The sequence below is a fragment of the Haemaphysalis longicornis genome, unplaced genomic scaffold, assembly GCF_048455015.1.
Source record: "Haemaphysalis longicornis isolate Haplotype H1 unplaced genomic scaffold, Haemaphysalis longicornis Haplotype H1 scaffold_3, whole genome shotgun sequence".
NCBI classification, from domain to species: Eukaryota; Metazoa; Arthropoda; class Arachnida; order Ixodida; family Ixodidae; genus Haemaphysalis; species Haemaphysalis longicornis.
Genome location: NW_027526335.1, coordinates 85,232,464 through 85,258,883, shown reverse-complemented (window position 1 = coordinate 85,258,883; position 26,420 = coordinate 85,232,464). Strand labels below are relative to the sequence as shown.

The 26,420-nt window shown below is 45.4% G+C and overlaps 1 protein-coding gene across 1 annotated transcript in view; it reads right to left on the bottom strand.

The window, feature by feature from the left end:
* Positions 1-16,019: 16,019 nt before the first annotated feature.
* Positions 16,020-26,420, bottom strand: part of LOC144174762 (uncharacterized) — a 99,471-nt gene continuing 89,070 nt past the window's right edge. Inside the window, exons 3-5 of the mRNA XM_077703620.1 lie at positions 20,952-21,017; positions 18,154-18,226; positions 16,020-16,574 (exon numbers count right to left, since the gene is read on the bottom strand). Of these exons, the coding sequence (XP_077559746.1) occupies positions 16,467-16,574; positions 18,154-18,226; positions 20,952-21,017 (247 nt within the window). The 3' untranslated portion in view covers positions 16,020-16,466. The remainder of the gene's footprint in view (positions 16,575-18,153; positions 18,227-20,951; positions 21,018-26,420) is intronic.

Genomic DNA, 26,420 nt, shown 5'->3' with positions numbered 1-26,420 from the left:
GGTATTGCAAATAATTTCTTGAAAGGAAGGTATAAATCGGAAGCAAAATGTGTTTAGTTTTAAGTAACGTCTTCTGAGACTGCTTTGAGAACCTTGAGTGGGAGCGAGCTGACCGCGCGTGCACGTTCGACTAGGTGCGTGGTTGCAGGACTGTGGCAAAGCGGGATGAGGACTTCGACGGGAAAAGATGTTGTCGAGTATGTTTCGTCGAAAAGTGTGACTAGGTCTTGGACGAGGAGGACGAAATTTTAGAAAATTGGCAGTTCTGAAATGCGAAGAAACAAACAAACAAACAAACAAACAAACAAACAAACAAACAAACAAACAAACAAACAAACAAACAAACAAACAAACAAACAAACAAACAAACAAACAAACAAACAAACAAACAAACAAACAAACAAACAAACAAACAAACAAACAAACAAACAAACAAACAAATAAACAAAAAATTAAAGCCGTTCCACTCAGTGGGAAAGCTGTCAGAAGTGCAGAGCAGCGATTCGCCCTAATGGGCTGTGGCGTCGTTATCCGCTCACTCTTACCACACATCATGCTCTTCCCTGCCCTGTCACATTCCTTCCTTGATGAACTTAACGGAGGTTTGTGCAACACATTTCAAGTTTCCCGCCTTCGGGGTGCTCGCGCGCCCCCAGCCTGAAACTGCGCCAGCGGGAGATCTGTTCTTTTAAAGATGATAGTCTTTCTTGGGCTACTTATACCCAGAAATTTTGGTCTGTCTGTATGTCTGTGTGTCTGTATGTCTGTCTGTCGGTCTGTCCGTCTGTCTGTCTGTGACTCGATTCAGCCACCCGGCCAAAGCAAAACAATGCCTGCGCAATAGTCTTATATAGTCACAGCTAAATCTACCCGTCTATGTCCGGTTTAATGTTCAAACTTTTCAACATTGTTGACGAAGAACAAGACATAACGCAAATACGAGACAACAAATCAATACAGAAGTGATATTTGCAGTGTTCCTTTATAAAAAATCAAACATGCTTGAATTTTGCGAAATTAAATACTTCATCAACTGCAGAAAAAGAATTCACTCCGCCGTCGCCTGCTGTCGCCCGCGCCACTATAGCTTCTGGCGCCATTTTAAGAAATCAACCGGCAACAGTTACGCAAGGTTCCACTAGATAGGTTTCACATTCTGCTTGCAACGCACGTGGAGTAGGGAAACGCGGTTCTATAAACGCTGAAGTAGGGCGTCTCGATTAACGCTCGTCTTCGCCGTACGGCAGCGTTCGCATCGAGACACCCGGTTTGGAGCAGTGGAACGCGGGAAAATTAAAATGATTTAAGCAAACCTTTGGCGTCTTTACCTTGGGAGGAGCGCGACGCAAGAGGAACAACATGAGAGGTAAGCGGGAAAGTAAAGGGAGGCATTTACTTCGTAAAAGCCGTTAAAGACTATCGTCTTTTGACGGCATTTGCAACGAAAGGAGCAGATACGCGGCCAATTTTTTTTGTGCTTGCTTTTCCTCCCGCACGTGGCGACGTTGCACTGCCACTCTTATGTATGTATGTATGTATGTATGTATGTATGTATGTATGTATGTATGTATGTATGTATGTATGTATGTATGTATGTATGTATGTATGTATGTATGTATGTATGCACGTATGTATGTATGTATGTATGTATGTATGTATGTATGTATGTATGTATGTATGTATGTATGTATGTATGTATGTATGTATGTATGTATGTATGTATGCACGTATGTATGTATGTATGTATGTATGTATGTATGTATGTATGTATGTATGTATGTATGTATGTATGTACGTATGTATGTATGTACGTACGTATGTATGTATGTATGTATGTATGTATGTATGTATGTATGTATGTATGTATGTATGTATGTATGTATGTATGTATGTATGTATGTATGTATGTATGTATGCACGTATGTATGTATGTATGTATGTATGTATGTATGTATGTATGTATGTATGTATGTATGTATGTATGTATGTATGTATGTATGTATGTATGTATGTATGTATGTATGTATGTATGTATGTATGTATGTACGTACGTATGTATGTATGTACGTACGTATGTATGTATGTATGTATGCATGTATGCATGTATGTATGTATGTGTGTATATGTGTATGTATGTATGTAAGTATGTACGTATATATGTATGTATGTATGTATGTATGTATGTATGTATGTATGTATGCATGTATGTATGTATGTATGTATGTATGAATGATGTTTGTATGCAGGGTGATCAAAGTTAAGTCGACAGGTTTTTTTTAAAAATAGGCGCTTAGAATTACTCGAAGGCAACCTCTAGAGTGAGGTTATGCGCCCAGGGGGACATATAAATAGAAGGTAATTGTTGATTTCTGGCGCTTAATATAACTTAAATAGATTAATTAACTTTTTAGTGGCTACAGTAACCAGGCATGTTTGTATTGAAAAGTTAGACGCAATCATGTTTCTACGCAGTTTCAATCGGCAGAATTCTTCAAGCGCATCCGTAGTCCGAGATATCAAACGGTGAAGTTTAATTGCCGTTCGCATGATTACGCATGCAAGTCAGTTTGCACCGTCGCCAAGCTCCTCCCTTCTGTGACGTTCATGCTGTGTACGGTTTTTAGTTCGACAAAGGGGTGGAGGCACAGGAGAGGTGATAACTGGCACCCATTCATTCTTGGCTGGCGTTATCGCAATCTGCAGTACTCGGAACCGCTATCGAAATACAGAACCAAAGGGAGGAGCTATGCGCCGGTCTTGACTTCTAGCATGCGTAATCATGCGAACGGCAAATAAATTTCGCGGTTTGATATCTCGGACTACGGATGCGCTGGAAGAATTCTGCCAATTGAAACTGCGTAGAAACACAATTGCGTCTAACTTTCCAATACAAACATGCCTGGTTACTGCAGCTACTAAAAAGTTAATTAATCAATTTTAGTTAATTAAGCCTCATACATCAATAATTACCTCCTAATTATGTGTACCCCTGGGCGCATAACCTCACTGTAAAGGTGGTCTTCGCCTAAATCTAAACGCCTATTTTTTAAAAAACCTGTCGACTTAACTTTGATCACCCTGTATATATATATATATATATATATATATATATATATATATATATATATATATATATATATATATATATATATATATATATATATATATATATATATATATATATATATATATATCGTATATATGATATATGATATATATAGACCTCGTGCTCAGCAGCGCAATGCGGAAAGGACAAATAAGTGGCCGCAAAAACACCTGTAGAGGATTCGTGTTCGTTTTGTTCACTCATCGGCGTTAAACACATCGATTTTAGGGGGTGGGCGATCTTTGGGGTCTTTTAGTAAATTGGATATTTCTCCGCTAAACTTGGGGGGGGAGGGGTTCGGGGGGGTGGGTGGGGGCGTTCTCTCGGAACGAGTTCCGAGAGTAGCGGGGCAGAGGCTTTGTCAGGCATTCCGCCTATATCTCTGCCATCTCACGGATAGCATCCGCGGAAACAATTTTGAATATATATATGATGCTCGTCAGCAGAAGACCAAATCAATGCAAAATAAAGTATATTAGTGTTTTACTTGTACAGTACCCACTTCAGTCTTCGTATACTTTATCGTCCGCGGTCTCTAAGTCTCCGTCGAGCGCTCCCTCTCCGTTAAAGACCTGCACTACTACTTCTTGATCTTGTTCTTCTTGGCGACTGCATTCTCGCCTGGCAGCACGGCGCGCTTTCTGACAAACTGCCTCTTCTATGGGTGTCCGGATCTTCTTTGGTCGCCCCACCCCCATGTGCGCAACAGAGTCGGAGAGAGTTCTGCCGCCGCCGCCGCGGCGCTTCCGAGTTTTATGAGCGCAGGTGGTTGCCCCTAGCAACGCCGAGTAAGTGAAGTCAGGAGCAGACGACAGTCGTTTTGTTGGCGATGCTATTTGCTCAAACACTGATTGGCTCGTGTGCTCGGCATTTTTTTTTCTTTTTGCGAGCCCGTCACGTGACGCAAACCAACGCGCAAGCCTGGATTGGGATTATGGCGCTTCTTTAATCAAATGGGTAAGTTTCTAATTTACAGTTTTGTGTAGCTGTCACATTAGTCATCCTTACGCCCGATTCCTGGCCAATCCCCCGCGTGGGTACGTGTGTTCGGCATTTTCTTGGTATTTTTTTCTGCGTATGGACGGCGAAACCAAGAGCTTAAACTACTCTGCTGTTAAAATGGGATTTTTTTTCGAGATACACAAACAGAAACTTTTTTTTGCGTTTATAATCATGCCCAACTTTTTGCACTATTGGCACAATTAACCTAGGTTTTGTTTAGTTCGGTTTTTTCATGTGGGCTGCAAGCTTCACAAAAAAAAAAAAAAAAAAACTAGCCATCTGCGAACAATTGAATCTGGGTAGTACGATCAAGTGCATCTAAGATATCTATTTATTGAAATGCAAAAATAGGAACTGCAACCTTTGCGTTTTAACCCCATCGCTTACTGCCATCCTTTGCGTTCTTACCCTAATAATTGATACGATGGTGATGAAAAGCCACCATTCATAGAAGGAAGGTCTCTAGGCCATTAAGGAAAGAGATGTGTGGCTACGGGAAAGAAGCATTCTTCAGTACAATCAGTTAGGGTCAGCTGAATAGACAGAGCTCCTTGTGGGTATACAGCAGCTGAGCTGCAGAAAGGGCAGACTCCGCCCCACCCAGCTCTTTCCAGGCCACCTGTGATAGCGTAGTTGCCTAACTGATGTCAGCGGGTATAGCCTGTGTGTAGAGCAGGACGCAAGTTTTCCCGGCCGTGCTGCTCAGTACCTACGAGAGCCACATCGCGTTGCCTCAGCGGCCCCGCCTGGAGCCACCACCCGCAGGAACGGGGCAGGCTCTGCTCATCGCCACCACATGCCCGGGGTCCCTAGCAAGATGTCCACTCCAGCCCAGGCCATCCACAAAAAGGTGGCCGCCCTGCTGCAGGACGATGATGCCCGACTCCTGGAGGTGTACAAGGATGGCTCCGTGCAGCAGTTGATCGGCAGAGCTGGAGCCACCTGCACGGCCCTGTAATTCGGTACCAGCCTGCAAGTGGGCAGCCTGCCCTTCCCGGCCTCATTCGCCCACGCAGAGCTGGCTGGGCTCCACTTGGCCGCGGATCTCCGCTTATAGCAGCGGACCCATGTCCATGGTGCCTTCATCCTGACTGACTCCCGGCCCGCCCTCCTGCTTTTGCGCGCCGCCGACCAGCCAGCCAGCTCCAGCGGCTACGTGATGTCGCTAGAGGTCAAGCTCCATGAGGGGTGTCCACTGCGACTTCACTGGCTGCCATCGCACGTGGGAATAATTGGCAACGAGGTTGCAGACGCCCTGGCCAACAGTGCTGCTCGCGAGGCAGGGGCCCCAGCCTTCCGGGATGGGGTGTCATTCGACGCTGCAAGGACTCCTGGCTCGAGTGGTGAAGGCCATGCAACCAGATGCCCGTATCGCCAGCGGCCAGGCCCCGTTGGTCCTGCCCGCATGCATTAGCAGAGACACCCGGTCCCTCCTGCTTCACCTGCGGCTTAATTGCTGCAACATGGGAGCGCGCTTGCACCGCCAAGGCCGCCAGGCGTCCCCCACCTGCGCCAACTGCCCAGAGCCCGAGACGCTCGAGCACCTACTGTGCTCCTGCCGCCGGGACGAGGCCGTGAGGGATGAACTCCGGGCCACACTCCAGCGACTCGGTGCACTAAGCCACAAGCTGGAAGACTTGCTGTTCCCCACGGGACCGGACGCCGTCGGACGATGGGTCTTCCAGAAGCTACTAAACTTCCTTGTCGTGACCTGACTAACGCAGCGTCTATAGCCATCGTGCCACGGACGAGAAGAACGCGACGTAGACTGTCCTCCACTCTCTTTCCTCTCTCTCTCTCCTTTTTCTCTGTCTTCCTATCCTTTCAACCCCCCCCCTCCCCCGGATTGCGTTGTATGAGAGTGAACTTCCCGTTAAGTTCAATAATATACCGAGTCCTTTATCCTTTTCTCTTCCTTCCCGTTCTAACCCCTTTGAAAAGCCACGAAAAAGCCAGATTAAGTGGGGCATGTTAGATAGAAGGTGAGATTGAGATGAGAAAGGGAGTAAATAAGGGCACTGGTTGACCAGTGCAGGAGCCATTATTGAAGAATGTTTGGAAGGAGGCCAAAGTTTGCCACGGCTTTATTTACAGAAATGTCCGCAGGACGAGAAAAAAACTGCCATCCCTTCCCAAAGAAAGTTTATAGAGAATCGCGAAAGCTAAAAGGGCGTCCAACATTCGCTGAAAGTGCGTCCAGTCGATCGTCAAACCTTCAAGGACCCAAGTCGCAAACGAAGAACGAACACGATTTTTCGCCCACTACGTAAACGAATCAACGAACGATCTTTATCTAAACCGATACCGATGGGTGGTTTGTGAGATAAAGGTGTACTATTGCACTCCTTCATTGTAGACGTGCGTACTGTCTTATCTAGAACCGTTCCTATTTTCAAGTAACCGTTTTGACACAATGGAAGCCCGGTTTCACGCATGCGCCGTGTGTCCAGAGATCTTATCAGAGCTTTTCGGTTGGCCAACCAATCTATGGAGAAATGCGTTAGTTTTTTGACAGGATGGCATCGGTCCCCATAAGAAAGCTTTCGCTTTAAAAGAGGGGATTGCAGAAGAACCACCCTAGGGGTGTCGCGATTGCAATGCGGCGTTTTCGAAAAGTACGTGCCGAGCATGAGAGCAGGCGACGGAGAAGCAGGGGGCAACAGCGGAGGTGTGGTGAGGAAACTCTCCCGTGCTGCGCCGTGCGCAGACTGACTGCAGTACCGGCGCTCCATGTGTAACGATACGCAGACGATTCGCGTGGGCGTGCTATTTTATAACAAAATGCCAACCATATATGGTGTCTGATGAGCGATAGGGTGGTCCGAAAACGCTTCATTGAATTATCGAATAACGTCACGCGAGTCGGTAAGTAGTCGTAAAGTACGATAAATGAAACGTACTCGCCACTTTTATTATCCGCTACCTGAAAATTTCGCAGTCCCATCACTCTAACTTTAGTGAGCTAATTTTTTCTTTATTCGCGACCCAAATTGTCGGCAGGAGCCCCAATACTCGACGTGTTTTGGTCTCGGTACTCTTTTGTGCAGTAGCTAAGCCTGTTTGAACGATACCGATAGCTACTCTTTAATTCTTCTTTAACACACCGATGCAGGTTACAGCACGATTCCCCTGCTGCCTTCTGTTGTTGCAGTTATCGTATATCCCTAGAACTTTCCCCATCCGTACTTTTAGTAAAATTCAACCAGTCCGTAAACCACCCCGGTTCAAAATATACAGGGAGGCATTGGCGCTACTTTCTGTGATTTATACGTACCAACTTCATTTTTCTCAGCCTGGAGCCGACCTCGCGTTTTTGAATTCTCCATTCTAGAGGCTGACTTACGAGTTGGGCGACGGCTATTTTGTTCTGTATTTATCGCGTTCCCCAACACGCGTTCGCGCAGCAGCTTGCGCTCTGAATTATCGTCGAAAGGCGGCGTCGATCTGTTTTCTAATACTTTCTTTGCAGTTCACATTTCTGACGAGCTAACAATTCCCATCGATCGCAGGCTACCGGTGAATAAAGATCGCAACTCCTCGAGAAGAAGATAAAAAGAGCGGCTTTCCTTTGGCGGTCCTTGTACTGTTTGAAGTGTTGCGGGCCTCGCGCAAGTTAGGGAGATAGAAATAAGAGAATAACAAATCAAAGACCTGTTGGAGGGCAGAAGGGGGAAACCTGTGAGTATGGGCGCGTTCAAAGAGCTTGCGGTGCGGGGAAGGATTACATTTTGGAAATCCGAATTTAAAGCTACCGCAGATGGCAAATCATTTTTTTTTGTAGTAGTCAGTGTACGTATTTTGTGTGAGCACACCAACTACTGCTTTTTTGTTTTTTTTTGTTTTTGCTTAGGTTTTTTTTTGCTCATACAAAAAACATAGCTCTGGTTTTCCTTTTTTGTGTGCAGTTGTTTGCGTAGCTGCATTTCCTATTGCGATTCCCGCGCAATTGAACGGAGTTGCAGTAATTGATTTGATTGATTGAGGGTTTTAACGCGCCGACGCAACGCAGGCGATGAGGCGCGCCGTAGTGGAGGGCTCCGGATTAATTTTGACCACCTGGAGATCTTTATCGTGCGCCGAAATCTCGTACACACGGGCGTTTTTGCTTTTCGCCTCCATCAGAAAAGCGGCCGCCGCGGCCGGGAATCGAACCCGCGACCTCGTGCTCAGCAGCGCAAGAGTTGCAGTAATAGACCACGTAATCATTTTGTTGCGAACTCTGAGAAGGCAAATCCATTCCGGCTTCTCGCAAGAACGAAAAGACTGTTTAATGACGTGCACCCCGTTTTTCGCAAGAAAATCACGGAGAGCTGACAAAGGGTACTAACATAGAGCCTCTCCATTACTGCGAGTAGAAACAACGATTTTCTCAATGTTGCTCTACGTATGCGCTGCTGCAATTGTCCGCGATATGTTAGAGTATTCTGAGAAAAAAATCTGCCGTTCATTAAGCCAAACTAATACCTAAGGTGGCTTTTTGGGCGTGTTGGCTGGACATAATTAGCAAAAAAAAACTTTTCAGCTTACGAATTTACGTTTTGGTTTTGTCCTCTTCTCAACTGCGTTTTTTTTTTGTTGTACAAGCAAATTATTTCATTACTCTAAAAGAATATTCTGCATAATGCTCTGTTACATTTTGAGGGGGGGGGGGGGGGGGGGGCTTCGATCAGGTTTTGCATTTTGTGAAAATGTATCAGGAACCCCGGATCATATTCGTAATAAAAACAACCTTATTTCAACGGCAATTAAGGCATAAAGGAACATCAACGAATTAACTGTGATAACCTCTTGCTGTATTACCGGATGCACCCAAAGCCTAAAGCAATTTTTCGCTTGGTTCAGTCGAATTGCTTGCGAGAATATAAAATGATCTTATCCGTTCGGTGCGTACGTTTCTGTGCGGGCGCTCGACTAAAGGTTGCCTCGGTGGAGATTACAGCAGCCCGAAGCGCCGTGTCGCCTATACTGAACGTGCAATGTCAACATCTTTGGCGGGCAGAAACGGTCTTTAAAGGTCTTACAGCGTTTACATCGTTCAGTTATGGGCTTTGGCAATATAGTGCATCAAGCTCCTTCAAGTACAGTTCAATCTGGATGTTACAAACCTCCATGTAACGAATTCCGGTATTTAACAAAGTTTTTCAATTGTTCGTCCTATTGAAACCCATGTTATTACGACCTTTATGCAACGAAGGTGCTGCGGCAGTTAACTTCGATGTAACGAATTTGCTATGCTGTTGATCCATTGGTTTTTGCACTTTTCCTGAAAAATAGGCTGAAAAAATGAACTGATTTATCGAATTTCGCCCGCACCGCTAACTACCGTGTGTTTTCACGTGTGGTAGAAGTGTCGGTTAGGTGCTAGGCCTGCCTGTTGGAGTTTAGTCGCGCGTCTCCACTGCTATCTGTGGGGTCGGTTCGTCGGTGATGATTTCTGCGACCAGTAGACGAAAAGCTTTGTCTTTCCAGGGCAAGCTCGCAATTGTAAATGCCGTCTCCGCCAGCGAGAAAGAATAACGTCGCCACCCTGTACAGTAACGTGCAGCTAGTACTCTCTAAGCAAATTTGAGTGCATAAATGAGCAGTATACATGCGCAAAAGTCGTTCTTTCACCGCAAGATTCGTCCCTGAAACGTGTTAAGGCACCGAAAAGTGTCAAAAGCAAAAGTGATGCTTAAGTTACGTTCGTGAATACGCGGGTAAGTGACCCTGCTTCAGTGGAGAGACGCGAAGTGACTAAGCTCGTCGGAACGCAGCAGGCGGAATTCGCGCAGTTATTCACAGTGAAATAAATCCTTGAAGGGTGCGTTCACAGAGGCTGATGTCTAACACTTTGGTTTCGTTTCTACTTCATTCGTTCGAACCTTGCCTCGAAACCTGCATGTAACGAAAATTTGAATGTGACAAAAAATTGCGAATTTTCGTCAACTTCGTCATATCCAGAAAGAACTGTATTAAACAGAATCTTTCAGCCGCGGACTAGCTCTGTCGAACGAGAACTCACCTTTTGTACTGTATTTGGGCTGTAGGTGGTGGCTCGCAGTTTGGGTATGCCAGCAGTTCACGTCGTCGCTTCATTCGAAGAAATGAGCCCTAACTGCTGAAGCGACTGGCAGGACCAACTTGGAGCGAATGTTCTGCTTTAAATTTCAGCTTGAAATTCCGCATCAAGCATCGAGCACTCCACAGGTGCCGCACGTGACCAGCGAAATACCTTATTGATCACCCTACGATGTTACCCTCTGGAAGTAAGTATGCGTACAATTTCGGACGGTGACTTAAAACACAATATGTAAAAATTTTCCTTACATACAATTGGTGGGTACAAATGGAGCCGCAAGAAGACTAAGCTATCTCAATACCCTTCTCTAGGCCCACCACCAGTTGCTTCTGTATCAATGTGATTACGGGATATGCTTCCATGACAGGTCCCTTCCTTCGGTGACTTTGGACCATATATCGCCTTCCCGAAAGGGTTGAGTTTGAGTAGGAGTATTAACGATTTGAATTGTTAGCTCACAGTAGTCGGCCTTCATTCAGGAGGCCACCTTTAATCGACTGACGACAGCGAGCTGCTCCTAAAAATTGCTTGCGCACCTCACGGAGAGGTTAGTCATGCAGAAGTACAAATAAATTATCTGTCTCCAAATTATCGCTATTGTAACACACCATAAATAGTTCGTTATCGATAGCACTACCAATTTAATCATCTGTGCTTATACAAAATCCAAGTATAGTCACCGTCCTCGAAATATTGCCGAAGCTTCCACTAGATCTCACGAGCTGCGGTCGGTACGCTTGGCACGCAGTGTTTTCATGTATTCGCATAGAGCTTGGGTAGAATTGACGCAGCAGCGGTACCCTCCAACACCTCTTCTATAAATCTCCGCGCGTGGTTTAAGTACGTGTATATCTCAGCAAGGAAGAGTGTTAGAGAGCGAACTTTTTCAAAGATAGCGCGAAATCATTCAGTTAAAATGATTAATGAAACGAAATTCTCATTTGTGCTATTCATATGTGTGAATTTGTTAGCAGGAGAGTAGAATGCTTCATTATTTAACGATATGTTTCGCCCGCAGTAATATTCATGTTTTTAGAAATGAAACCTATCGAGATCACTGTCATCGGTGTTGCGTTCGGGCATAGTTTATTTGAAGGATGAACGACGCCTACTTTTATTTGCTGTTCTCCGTTTATTTCAGCAATACACTGCCTGTATACTTTGTGAGCAGTTTAAAAGCAGTCAAATAAACCTTGACCGTTTACAAAAAAGGCTCGCAGAGAACGCGAGTCAGTAATAAGTTTTAGAAATACATTACCGAAGTCATCTGTGTTATCATTTCTCCAGCTTTTGGATGACTCCTGCAATATTCTAAAGTTAATATACGGTTATTTTTGCCTTCACTGTCACCGTGATATGTGAATTCATGGGATGTCACGACGTTCTTCGCAGTGTATCCATATTATTATTGCTAACGTTTAACCTAACCTAATTGTTAATAGTGTGATGTTGACAATTTCGTGATTGTTAAATATCGGTTATATTATGATAATAGACAATCAGTTTCAATGCAGAGATAGTTAGAGGCATTGCAATGTTTAGCCGACAACCCAACGTTAGTGTATCGATAGTAAAATATTTAGGGTACCATTGATAGTTTCCTTTTCCTTTTAGAAAGTTCAACTATACGTGGGTTGTCGATAGCATCGATAGTATTGTCGATTGATGGACATGCTAGAAGGTATGCGCCGATGCCTACATGCGCAAGACGGAATTGTTGAGTTCGACTTCTTTATTATACCTCCCCTGTGTTTTTACTATACAGGCAGGTAGAAACGTGTGTTTGCAAAGCTTCCGCCACTTGGATCATAGTCACTATGGCACTCACGCACTGAAGCGTGGCCCTACAGCACCCCCAACAAGGATTCGTGAGGATCGCTGCAACAGACGCTTCTTAAATATTCTTCACCCTCCCCGTTTTGCAGTGTGAAGAGGACTAAAGAGAACATTTCAACACGAAAATGTTTTGTTCTGGCATACAACCAAGGTTTGACTGACGTCATAGCCGTCACAGAAATGACGCCGGTCCAACGAAGCAAGCGGCCTGTAGAGGGTGCACCCCTGCACACAGGGTCTTCTTGAGAAGAAGCATCCTTTAGAACTAAAGAGTACGTTATACTTAGGGGTGTTCGTTTTCGGGTTTTATATTTTAACACGAAAGTGTTTTATGCAGGGATACACCAAGATTTCACTGACGTCATATCCGTCACGGAAATGACGCCAGTACACCTTTGCCGAAGCGACCGCCCAGCAGGACGTCGCTCGCCAAGCACACCCACAAGACAGCCACCGACTCGCAAATCATGATCAGCTGCAGATTTCGCTGCACATTTCACTTTCGTGTTTTACCGATTCCTATGCCAGAGGAATCAACCACAGCTTTTTTTTTATTAAGAGAGAATCTGTTACAACGGGTTACCTCTCAAACCAGAATGGTAATTAGTATGAAACCTTGTCGCCACCAACATCGTAAGTCATTCGCAAAAATTTAGCTTTTACGAAGACATTATATAGCGTTCACTTTTTCTTAGTGCGGTGCAGTCTAAAATTGCAGGGAGATTCTTCTCTGTCAGAAACTACTGTTGCTTGCCACCTGTGATGCCCTTGGCCATGCAAGAGAGATGAAGCTCCACAGGAAACATGCCCAATTCCTCATTTCCTGAAACAGTTTTGGGAAAGAATGCCGTACATTGTTATGCATCCTGAGGCAGAGAGCAGTCGATTTTCGTGAATTTGTGCCCGCCATGATTTTATGTTTTGGACAGCATGGTGCTATGCTCCTTGTTTTCTTCTGTCAGCAGCCCCGTAGGCCAGTGAAGGGTGAGTGGTGTTTCGGGTAGACAATTGATTAAGGTTAACCTTTACCAAGACTTTTGGTCGAAGCTTGCCTGCAGCCCCCCCCCCCCCAAAAAAAAAAAAAAAAAAAAATTCTAAGCACCCTCCCCTACTTTCCGAAAAAAAAAAACTTGGAAAAAAAGTTTTCATGCGAATCTAAGCACCCCCTTTTCTAAGCAACCGTCGCAAGGTGGATTTGAGACGCGTGAAAACGGGCCGGAGTCATTTATGAAGTTTTCGATTACAAACCACTTCAACATAGCAGAAGACGACCTGTTGAAGCTACTGAGAGGGGCGACCCAAGCGGCACAGCGGACTGGAATGGTAGTGAGAGTGGCTGAGAATAAAACGTAAGCGGTCTGTTCACCGTCTATACCATTTTTTCTTGTGAATGTTTGCCAAACAAAACTTTATTCCTCGCGAGTGCCTCGTCTAGATACGGCCGCTGCAAAATTGGGGAGGGGTGGGGGGGGGGGGGGGGGGTAAATTGGGTTTTTCGAATCTAAGCGCCCTCGTCACTTTGGGCATCGCGTTCGGGGAAAGAAGGGGAAGCTTAGAATCGAGTAAATACGATATCAAAGCTGCAGCGGTTACAAGCTTTTCACATGAATTCAAATACCGTAAATAATAAAACGTGGCCCATCACCGCAAGGTGACCACCTCAGAATCTGATATCGAGTTCTTTTTTCGTACAGACGTCACAGATTTCCCTATTTCTCACCGAAAGAGACCCCTTACCTCTATTTTTCCCAGATTTTCTGCCATTTTCGGGTGGTGGGTGTGTGCCTCGGCATTTCATGGTAATTATGTACGTTTAAATATTCGTGTGAACTATGTTCGGCGAGCTCTTTAAACCTTTAAAAATCCGTGTTCGCCACTGCCCCTAAAAGAGTGAAGGAAATGAGGAAGAAGACCCGCTCCAGCAAAGCTAGGGAATATTTAAAGCCTATTTAAGTTAAACAAGCTGGGTTAAAAGCCGCAATAAGCTCACAAAGAAAAGCAAATTCGAGGGCTTAAAAAACCTCGGAACATATAAAGCCCGTACGCATAAATTGCCGAATCAGTTGATCACCATTGTCACTAAAACGAATGCATTAAGCAATTCGGAATGACCGCTAGAGTTAGAGGCATTCACACCAACCGTAGGAGGCTCGAGGAGGTAGATCACGAAAATAAACATGCAGTGGGGACAGGCGGTTGGCTTCCTTCAGGGCTGCAGTCATGGGCGTCGGCAGGATTTTGTCTTGAGGAGGGAAAACCCATTGTATTGATGGGGGAAACCAATTGTATTGAGGGAGAATAGGGATAGGGCGAGGGGGCGGGGCAATTGTACTGGGCTGGTTTAAGAAGGGGGGCAAGTGCCCTTCTTGCGTCCCCTGCCGACGCCCATGGTTTCAGTTCCCTGGTGTGTCGAACGCAATGCTTGGGCCCCGACAGACAAAGGACAGGCGGCGCTTCGGACAACCATAATAACACCTTCCCGTTGCTTTATTTCACTACTTTGGCGTTCACAGTTGGAGGAATGCAAAAGAGAGCACTAACTGCACAGACGCTGATCTGTGAGCACAGATTGTTTTGTAACACTTTACACAGTAGCGCATGAACGCGGAGACAGCGAAGCAAAACGGCGTATGTACACTAAAGAACGCTTATTTATGACACCGATCACAGAATAGGCCATTTCGAGAGGACAAGGCATCGTGGACAACAGCTTAGGGCCTGCAACAAGCATACGTGCGACCTATGCAAAGCCTATAGGCTTCTAATTAGGGAAGAAGACCTTACGAAGACGACCCTGTGTGGACGTTGGCCTTCAGGTAATGGCGGGTTAACTACGTAATGAAGGGCCAGCGCAAAGCTTCGGGCGGTAAAAAGCAGTTTTCAGGGGTTGCGGTGCAATAAACAAACAAAAAAAGCTGAGCGAACCAAGTCAACGCAGGGAAAAGAAACAAGGATAAGATATTAAAAAGATACGGGCAAGCGATATGGCACTATAAAGCGAGTACCTGGTGATTTGAACCGGCAGGTGATACTAAGCCTCTATCACACGTGCTTATGCAAGCTGTGTTGCTTTATAACTTTGATATAAGTTCTGAACGGGCTTAAAATCTCTCGTAGTACTGGGGCAAATACAATATTCCTTAACTCCGTAGCATCATAGCTGGAAACTACGGTAGTGAAGATCTGTATTAAAGTTGCCCGGATGTTGCTGTCGTGCCGATGTCACTCCTGTAACATTGATATGTTCTTAGTCGTAAAGCGTTAAACTCTTCGTGTGTTTGAGCTCATGGTTATTTAATGCCTTCGCTAAATATCAGTGGTAAAATAAATAGGCTAATATGTTCCTTCCACCTGCATACGCTCCGGTAGGAATTGACAAAAAAAATATCGTGGGCCATCTCCACTAACGTGAAACCTGGGGAAGTGCGAAGCATGCAGTGTTGTAGTGTATTCATAGATTGTAAGTCTCTCTCTTGCCACACGACACGCGGTAATTGGGCGCCGAAGCGCCGGTGGGAGGAGCAATCGCTTGCTTGCTGAGGAGGTGGCGCCCTCTCTTGCGTTGAACCGGATTTAAGCAAATAAATGAGAGACAGACTAGCCGTCACATGCCGCAGCATGTGTTTAGCGCAAGAATAGGAAAATGAGTGTCCCGGTGTGTTATTTTAGTAGGCGCTTTTGCACAAGGAGATGAGACGTTATAGCGCAAGGCGTTCGAGAACGAGGGTCCCCGTGTTTTAGTACCGTGACTACATGGGCATACAGGAGACGCCGACAGCCCGAGCCCCTAATTTGATTTGCCCCTAATAAAGTGCGAGCAAATTCAGAAATCTATTACATGATTTTGAAAGGTACCAAATGTGATCACTGATTACACTTAGCAAAACATGCAGCCTTCAATATCATTAGGGTTTGTAGCGGGCTTAGTACAGGGTAGACGTCCACTAAATCTTCCATAGTGGACGGCCCCATGAATTGTGATTTTAGGAGCTACCTGTGGATAAGAGCAATGTGCGCTTTTTTAGAAATTTTTATTGAAAATGAAATAGACATCCATCCTAGACTGTCATACAACACGCATCACGTCTACATTGAAGGAGTTACCGCGGTGAAAACATAAAGGAAAAAAAAAAGAGTGGGAAAAGGGGAAACGAAGCAACCTAATACATTTGCGAACGGCACGACAAGTACATTATGACCCGTATACAAGGCCCTAAAGCAGGGACACAAACAGTTCACACGTAGAGTCTGATCGGGCGCTCAGGAAGTGGCAGCTAGTACCGGATGTAACCAAACTCGGATAGGACAGCTAGGGCCCGGCAGGCCTTTATTTGGGCAAAGCGCGTGCGGACAGCTCGTTTTGGCGGCGCAAGGCGGTGTCGTCCGGAGGACTCTGCGCCAAGATTCGGGTCTTCGCGCGCTCAGCGAATGGGCGTGTAGCGGGCGGGGAAGCGGAGCTCCTCAGAAGAGCTGCTTTCTCTCGAACGAGCCCTCGGTCAGTTGCCGCCGGTCGTAGGCGTCGATCAGGTCGTCTCCGTACCTGTCCCGGATCCAAGCTAGCACCGCGTCCTGCGACAAGGCAAGGGGAAAGGCAGGGCACGTGGCTGAGTGCTAATTGTCTTTTTCTTTCGACGAGGACTCGAGGTTTTTAGGAAACAACCCAACGGCTCTGGCATAGAATCGAAGTATACCCAACAAGATGGCCCAACAAGGATCCGTTGGGTTCTATGAGTGGTTTCGAGTTTGGAAAGCAAAGACACTATAGCTTCCCTTGTCTATACTTATCAAAGACTTCTATTGTTACATCTTTATTGTTACATCTCTGTTTTGGCGTTTGTTTCCTCGTCTTTTGACTAGAATTTTCGAATCCTCTGAATTTTTGACGCTAATCTTTTGAAGCTTAAGAGAATGAGCGCAGATTTCTTCTGATCGACCCTCATAGCGTTTGCGCACTGACAGTTCTGAAACATTTTGCAAACTTTCGCCATTATGTGAGTGTCGGAACTTCAGATAGAAGGCGCTGCAGCTTGAAACCTTTGCCTTCTCGCTTTTTTGCATAGATGCACTTAAAATGTTCCCTAAAGTCTATTGCCCAGTCGAAAAACACAATAGAAATTTCTCTCGCATAACAGAAATTTCTGTTGTACAACAGGAATGTCTGTCGTTGAACAGGGATTTCTGTTCGTACCACAGGATCGTTTGTTGTGCTACAGGAATCTCCGCAGTATAACTACAGAATGTCCGTCGCACGACAGAAATTTATGTTGTACAAACGAGAGAATGTCCCATTTGTTTACAGATGATCCTGACGTAATTTCTGTTGTATTTTTCTTCTGGGTTCCCTTTCCATAGGTGGCACTGCGGTTCATTATTTTAAAAAATCAAGTCAGGCCCAGCTTATCGCGCGTAGCTCTGTTTTGCTGCCTTTTCTGCATTATAACTTGCTGTGGAACACTCTGTAAACGCAAATTTTTCTGTCGCGCAGATCGATTTAAGCAGAACAGATGGTATACGGTTGCACGGAGTGAAGCTCTCGACTTTTGACCACTCACCTACTATAAATGCTTGTGAAATTAAACATTTTCAACCTGTCCCTGTTGATTTAACAGGCGGGGTGGAAGAGCGACGATACCACGCCAGCCTAGAGCGTTTAATTTTGTCATCTTTTCTTCAAAACGCTCTCAGATTTCTCGAGCATGCTCCACCTCCCAAGCTAACTAGCTCCTTCCCGTGCAATTTTAAAGGGAAAATTGACGTAAGTACAAAGCATTTGTTAACTGATTTTGACACGTCAGTAATGCTCTCATTTTCACCGTGCAGTGTAAAACTGTAAGCGATATATGCCACTAGGAATTTTCCCACGCCTTGTTTCAGCAAAGTATATTCATAAGATAGACGGTCCATGTGAAATGATGGTGATGTTAGTAAAGTTCCGATTGCATGAATATTACCGCAAAATAAATAAGAAAAGAAGACATTTTTTTTCCTTATTTCAACAATCTGAATCACTTGCAATTTCTTTTTACAAGACCCCCCCGGCTACCAACTGGGAATCGACAGCATAGTATGTGAGATAACCTTCGTGACTGCACATTAGTGGTACCTTGTTTAGCGTCACGCAAAACCACCTGCGGAAGGAAAGACTCACCGGCGTTTTCTGCTTGTTCTTTGGTTCGTCGTCTTCGCTGTACAGGACCTTCAGGGACACTGGCTCCGCCCCCCTGTGGAGCAAACGTGCGGGAGGCAGAGTTAACTTTGGGCGTTTTAAGAGTTCTGAGAAGTCCCACACTTCAATTTGGAATTGCCGTTGCAAGTCCTGCCCGTGAAGTGAATAGGGAACCTGCGCTATAGGGACCGGGCAGCTGGACGGGTGGCGCCGCTCCTCGGCGCTCCTCTCGTACCTGGAATGGGCCGGCGCATTGGCGTGCGCAGCATCCCGTTGTTTTTCCTCGTGTGCGCTTTTAATTGCTGGGTGTTGCGAGCGGTTATATCTGGTGAAGCGATTTCTGTACTCATGTGTTATACTGTTAACTGCACTAACAGCTACGGAAACTCGTAGGACGTTTCTAAGGTGGGGTACGCAAACCTTGTTGGTATGGGTAGTTCTGCCTTTTGCAACCCTCTATGCCTGGCTACGTACGAACATTAGTACAGTTGACTCCCGATAATTAAAAAATAATTTAACTGGAGTTTGTGGTTGACTAGGAGTTCTGTGCCGGTCACGGCAATTTTGCGTACAATTGAATGGACGAAACTGCTTGATAATTCGAAGCTGAAACCAATTACATCGGTCAATTGGGTGTTATTTGGAATAAGAAACATCGGGGTGACCGCCCTTTGTCGGCAAAATCCAAAATCTTCAAGCGCGAAAACAGCGCCGCGTTCTGCACTGATTCCGCTTTATCGAAACAGAGGCAGCGCACACTTCAAGCGGAAGGACAGCTAAGATTCGGGCCAGCGTATACATCTCTCTCTTTTGATGTACTCAGCCTTCTTTGTTGCGCACGGCGCCGTGTGATGAGCTTGTATGGTGCACGCTTCAGTTTTACAGAAGGCTCAACTATCACGACAACCCGTGTCGTACGCTCGACTTAGGGACAAACGTCAAGATTCTGAAGGGAATCAAGAAAGAAGACCTGTTAGTGACTAATAACAATGTTATTATAAGGCCTTTTTGTTTAATTGGAAGCTCGGGTAATTCGAAGTGTTTTGCGGTCCCCATGGACCTCGTGCTGACGGGTGTCAGCGGTATAAGCGTTCATTTCCACTGGTTAAATTAGAACGTTTTCCTCACGGGCGTGGATTAGAAGAGAGAGGCACTTTTATACGAGTTCGATTACTGTGTGTCCTTGGAAACTTTGTGGAAGCTTACAAAAACACATAGAATGAATAGAATAGAATAGAATAGAATAGAATAACAAAACTAAATAGAATATAACTAAACTAAACAGAAGTCACCCAATTTGGATGGTGATAGCCAAGTATGGCAACCACCATCCGTCGCAGGAAACTGAAAAAACGCATATAAAGAAAATGTCTTCAAAATGGAGTAACGGAATCAAAAAGTTAGTTGTACTTAAGAGTGCGCGTTCATGCGTTTGCCCATAGAAATAAAAAGATCTGAGAATGAAACAAAAAGTCGTTACCTCAACAAAACAAAAATTAAGAGACGCTGATTGGGTTTACGAGTTTAATGCCACCACAAAAACGCAAAGTCGGTGAAACTTAAATGCGGCGTAAGAATTTTTAGGCGTGAATTGACAATTGTCAAAATTTCTGCCGCTTTTTAAAAAAAATTTCCAGGCTTTACTGGAATCCACAACTTGTGACAGTGGTTTAAGATCTGAGAATGAAATCGCAAAGTCTTTACCTGAACAAAAAGAAAATTAAGAGACGCTATTTGGGTTGACGAGTTTAATGCCACCAGGAAAACGCAAAGTCGATGAAACATTGAAGCGGTGTAAGAATTTTTAGGCATAAATTGACAACTGTCAAAATTTCTGCCGATTTTTTGAAAATTCCGAGGCTTCACTTGAACCCACAACTTGTGACAGCGGTCTCAATGCCACACATGCTGCGCAGTTTCCGTTTTTTCAAAGGATACGCGTTGTAGAAACATATAATAAAACGCTACCGCTGCAGTCGGATGGGAATCTAAAAGCAGCTATTTGGCACCCTCCTGTCTCTATCCTCGTCTGGCCACCCAGTAATTGTTTTTTCCAAGGCCATGAACCAACTAGCCAGCCACCAAGTCTTATTACAGGCATAACGCAATGTTTTTTCACATTTGCAAAAAAAAAAAAAAATAGTAGCCATGCGGTGTTTATTCTGTGAAAGCATCCCAGTTGCTCATGTAAACGTACAACTCTAAAACTGAACATGTCTCTCCCATAAATAATAAGGTTACGTAGCGTCGTCCATTGAGCGCCGAACGCGGTGACAATCAGAAGGTTAAGTCCACGCTAATATTGAAGTGGCATGATCGCACAGAACATGCCCGAACAAGGCAACTGTACAATTAAATTAATCGGCGGTCACTTTTGCCGGCAGCCGCGAACCACCTAAACAAATCCTTGTTACGTAACAGGCGCTTGTGCGAGAGATTGGCTGGCTATCCGTCAATATTTCATTTTGTATTATACCCGGTGTGATTGATAATATGACATGGAATTTTCCCGAATGAGCCGAACGTATTTTTTCCCTCGTTGACGCTTCAACAATACATGACGTACCCTACACAACACCGAGATAGTGAATAGTAATTTGCCGATAATAACAATATACCGTTTTTCAATAACAATTGGATCTGCATTAGTGTATCAACCCGCTGCGTCCGGTTCGCAACGCAGCGATGGCAGCTGGTGACTTTTGATTTCCATTGGTTTATGAAAAGAGAAAGGCTAATCTTAAACCGGCGTATTCAAGGACAAGAATTCGTATACTTACTTGTTGTATGGTACATACGAGCGCTTGGCACTGATGCCCCGGCACTTGTAGTAGAACGGGTACTTCCTGGATGGGAAAGAACAGATTGTTAGATATGCATTTCAAGCAAAATTCAATCACAAATGTTTTGACACAACTTAAATTTCTATCTCAGGGACTATTAGGTTCAACAGATACACTTCTTTCAGGACTCTTATATGTTACAGTTTGAACAAAAAAAAAAAAATCGACCACTGTGCAGAACGGCTGAGGCGTTTAGGTGGACGATTTAAGCGGCCATACTATTCTAACAAGTTTTAGCAAAACCAGGACAATGAATCGCGTTTCCTAACCAGTGACGACACAGAGTAGACAAAGCTTGAGGAAAATTTCCCTTACGCAGTTTTCGGGCTGTACAAACGCTGTGCGATGTTCATTCGATCAACTTTTTGAATGAATTAGAGGGTGATGAGCTTTTGGAGGAAATTAAACAAAATCTGACTCCCACGTCACCAAAGAAATTCCAACAAGTCGCCCTATTCCCACCCTCATCTTTGCTTGCTTTTAGCCATTAAAACTACTTGGAAATTTTAAGTTGCCCCCAGCTCGCAGCACACAGTTAATTCTAACAAGGAATCCATACCGTCAGTAACCGGAATTTTTATGAAACAGCAAAGTAATAATTTTCACAGGCCTCACATAATCCACAGTCACGTCCGACTGCTAATGTCACCTGCACGTCCCCTGTGTCGGAAATCACTGTAGCCCCCAAAAATACCACCTAAAAAAAGACGAGGACCGCGGCGTCGTCATCCAAGTCCAAAGTGGCAACAGCGTCGAATTGAGCCGTATATATATATATATATATATATATATATATATATATATATATATATATATATATATATATATATATATATATATATATATAATGGGTATTTATGTTAAAGTATTTTTTTGTTTCCTGTGCTTGGGGGTGGTAGCCAGCGCCACTCGGAATACTCGGAAGTCCGAGGAAGCTACTCGGAAGGAAGCTTAAGAGGGTTCAACGCTGGCCGACCACTCTTGACATGTCGTAGACACTCGAGTCACGCCCGGGGGTTAAAAAAAAGAAAAGAAGGTCCCCTTCACCCGGAGTAGTCCGAGTGGCGCTGGCTACCCCCCCACCCCCCAAGCACAGGAAACAAAAAAAATAACCTTAATATAAATACCCCAGAAAGTGGAGGGGAAAATCGCCCCGCCGGTAGCGTAGTGGTTATCGCACCAGACCGGTATTCTGGATGTCATGGGTTCGGATCCCACCTGGCGGGCATTTTTTCTCCACTTTCTTTCTTTCTGTCAAAATTCTTTATCTCTTTCAATAACCTACCACATCCTCCCCTTTGGTTTCCGAGGTTTCCTTGACTGCCAACCCTTATTTCTATATATATATATATATATATATATATATATATATATATATATATATATATATATATATCCTTGGTTACATTAAGATCTCCTCACACTATGGAATGGAAGAGGCACGGTGTGCACTAACCCATTCCTGTAGCGAGTACACCAAACTGTTCGAATGTTCCGTAGTATTGCAGATTAGTTGAAATTACGAAAGCGAAAACTTTGCAAGATGGTTGATACGTTGGTGTACACCTGCCTTATGTATTCATGCCTTATCCATTTCTAGTGTCATGAAGAGAGAGAGAGAGAGAGGCAAGTCGGCAAATCGGAGAAAACTGTCCTTCCTTGCCATGCTCATTTACGCAGTGTATCCCATCCCAGCCAAAAAAGGCCATTCATTTCCCAATTCTTTGGCCACCCAAAGAAGTCCATACTTTGAATTAAGGCCCGTTCACAGTTGCGACGAAGCGACGCGACAAAGCGACGAAGGAGAAAGCGATCACCGCTCTTGCTGTTCATACTTGCACGCGACATCGAGCGACGGGCGGCGACTATTTTTTGCTTTTCTTGTTATTGTCTCGCGCTCGGAGTGAGTCTTCACGGGAGCTTCGCCGCTTGTGGAGACACAGCATCCGGGTGCTTTGGCAGGATATGACGTCAGGAAGACTCGCCTCCTCCTTCCGCTTCAAAAGCGACGGCGCGACGGAGGCGAAAAAAATTGGTCGAGACCGATCGCTCTCGTCGCGCGACGAAAGCGATGCCAGTCGACGAAAGCGACAGAAATTTCCGTCGCTACAGAAATTTCCGTCGCTTTCGTCGCAAGTGTGAACGGGCCTTTACTGCTCCTCTTCTACCTCAGACTCTATACCAGGAATAGACCCGGCTTACATAACCAACGATGAGTTGATGAGTCAAAGAGAACTTCGTCTTACTTCTCCGGGGTAGATATTTAGTGGTTTAGGAACAAACTCTTTCTCTACAGTTCGTCCTATCTTGATCCGCTTTCTGCAGTACATTGTTGAGATGCTGATAAGTGTCTGAAGGGTTGATCAAAAGTAAAACTCGACAGAATTACTCCAATTGGGCGCGATAATTCAATCCTGTTGAGATAATGGTAAGTGTCTAGACTCTAAAGAGATTACCCAAAATAAAACTCGACAGAAATTTTTGTGCCTTGTTAACCTTCTCTCCTATCCCCCTATTCCTATGTACTCTTTCCTCCCAATCCCCCCTCCCCTATACCAGCAGGCGTTCTGATGTCCGCCCCTAGGAGAGACAATGTACGCCTGCTGGTGGGCCTTCCTCTTTTCCTAATAATCAATAAATACGTACATACATTACAGCAATTAGACGCGATAATTCAAGACTGTTGATACAATAATAAGGGTCTGAAGTGATTACCAAAAATAAAACACGGTAGCATTACAGCAGTTAGACACGATAATTCAAAACAGGTATCCAATCGGTCCAGGTAACCTATCCAAACTTTCTCGATAATGAAACACAATCACGACGTTCCGCGATGTGTCGCTTTATGCGGAGACCCGTTTCGTTTACCGTTGTGTTTACACGTGGTCCCCGTGCGTCGCCTTTCTCCACCTCCACCACGCCCCCTGAGCCCCTTCGTATAGTGGGCACACTCGTGATGGGACATTATCAAAAACAGCAACGCCTTTTAGTCATCGCAGTCACCATGAAACTCTGTTGAGGTGACCTATATGTCGTTGTTGTAGGCTCCTGCTTGAGTTATAGTTACTTGAAATCAAGCTAATCGAGTCGCGTAATGCCACGAAGCGCACGGGCTTCAGACACGTCATGTGGCTTCTCGCTGCGTCAGGGAGTGTGTACGGGCGATATGCACCAGTGATGCCTTCGTTTCTTCTTTCCTGTTTAAGATGCGAACTACGTCGCCACTCAGCCCACACTGCATGTGATGGGCGAGAAACCCTGCAGCATCTGCTCTCTGAATGTGCTCGATTGAGTGCTCAAAGAGTGTCCATCGCAGTGTCTTTGGGACTGCCGCTTTCCGTGTACATGCAGCTAAAGGGTGTTTCAGGACCATGAGCGTGTTCCAAACGGGCTTTAGGGGCTACAAATGCTCTGACAGAATACCTGCCACACACAGGTCTAGACCAGTCGCTGTGAATAGCTAGCCGTTTCTGTGCGCATCAAGTTCTTGAACATAATCGCCATCATCTTCATCACGTCATCAACTGGCGTAGCAAGTTAGGCATTTTAGCTCGGCTAACATCGCCAGACTTCATTAAAGATATCTCTCTCTCTCTCTATCTCTCTCTCTCTCTCTCTCTCTCTCTCTCTCTCTCTCTCTCTCTCTCTCTCTCTCTCTCTCTCTCTCTCTCTCTCTCTCTCTCTCTCTCTCTCTCTCTCTCTCTCTCTCTCTGGCAACAACCCACAAAACTTCCAAGCCTAAACAAAGGAATAGAAGTTAATACGAGGATGAAAAATTTGTTTTCGATATCGGTGGCTCTACTCATCCGAGAGAATGCACGATCACCAGCAACCAGCGCCTGGCGAATACAACGTGGCGCTGGTAAATGGAAGAATAAGGAGGGGGGGCTTTATGCTTTCTTGTGTAAGCACAAAACTTTTCATTACCCCGCTCTTGACAACTACTTACCAACTGCGTAAGCCGCTAGTTTTTGTGTTAGGCAAGCGTCCTTCTACGCATGGTGAATTGAGGCTCTATTTCCCCTATCTCCTCTGCAAAAAGAATCGTTCCCTAAGGCGCACGCTCGTTCGGGACACATGTCACTATTTATACGTGTCTATAAGAACTGCCAGGTTCGTGAGGGCAACCTTTAAATGCTAGAGTCTATGGCTGGTATTCAACTGCACTGATTGTACGCCGCTCTGGCCCATTGTATAAGCCCGGAAAATATCTGAAAGGGCACATGCACTGCACACAATCACTCCACAAGGCTTACCGTAAGCCTAAAAAAATGCAGATAAAAAAACCTGTGCATTGAATTCGTGACAAGACTCCTCCGACGCAGGCCCGGCGGCGGCGGTGTGCCGGCGCGTCCACCCTACACCTCGCGCTATTTCGAAAACCAATTTTGATACTTGTCCGTCAACAAAAGCCCCCGTGAAATCGACATTCTCCTTTACCGGGGCTCCTCCGAGCAGCCAGACTGCCGTGTCGGTGGCCTCGACCGACAGTTTGTGGCTCGACGCCCGCCGGAGACGGAATGACAAAAGGAGAAGCGGCACGTTGCATGCAGCCGCGGTGCAAAACCCGAAAAAGTTGGCGTACGGCAGGGGCTCCTCCGCTCCGGAAACCACGACGACGGCGCGCTCGAAGTGTGCGTGTGTGTGTGTGGCAAGTTCGCGGGGTGCCCTTCGGCCTTAACACGGCTGTCGTGGCTTCCACTGCGCGCACTCGTGCGAGCTCCCTCCCTAAGCAAGAAAAGGACGGAAGGAAGCAAGGAGGGAGGGGGGAGGGGGGAGGCGTCTTGTCGCGTGGCGCGGGAGACGGAGGTCTTCCCTGGAGAATTCGGTGACAACTTCGTCCTCTGAACATCAATTTCTTTGTAAATGAAGGCGACTCGTCGCACCCTGGTTTTGAATCACGCCGTGCACGATGGTCACCCATGCGCACTCGCTGTTGTTCGGTTTTCTGTTTGCTTTGGTTTACACGTGTGAAATTCTTGTACCCGCACAACTTCTCTTTCTAGCCTCCTTCGTCCCATTCCTTGGCGTGCGTCACTCAATGTCGGTGGATGGGTGGGTAAAAAAAACAACAAAAAAACGAGCAGGAATAATTCCGGGGAGGAGGTTCATCGAGAATTCACGCTGGCCACTCACCGGCTGATGGAGAGAAATAAGTAAATATGGGTATCACACAATTCCTAGGCGCAGATGAAATGACCTCCCTTCTTTCACGTTACAACCCCTTTCTCTCATTTTTTTCCCCGGAACCAGCTGGGGTCCTTACTAAAGCGGTGACCTTTTTGAACTCTTCTACGATCTGAATGAGGGAATGGCCCCTCGTTCATATCATGCCATCTACGCTATACTTGAGAATAAGTTAAGAACGGCAATAGCTCATGTACGGCATCACTCCGCTAAGCG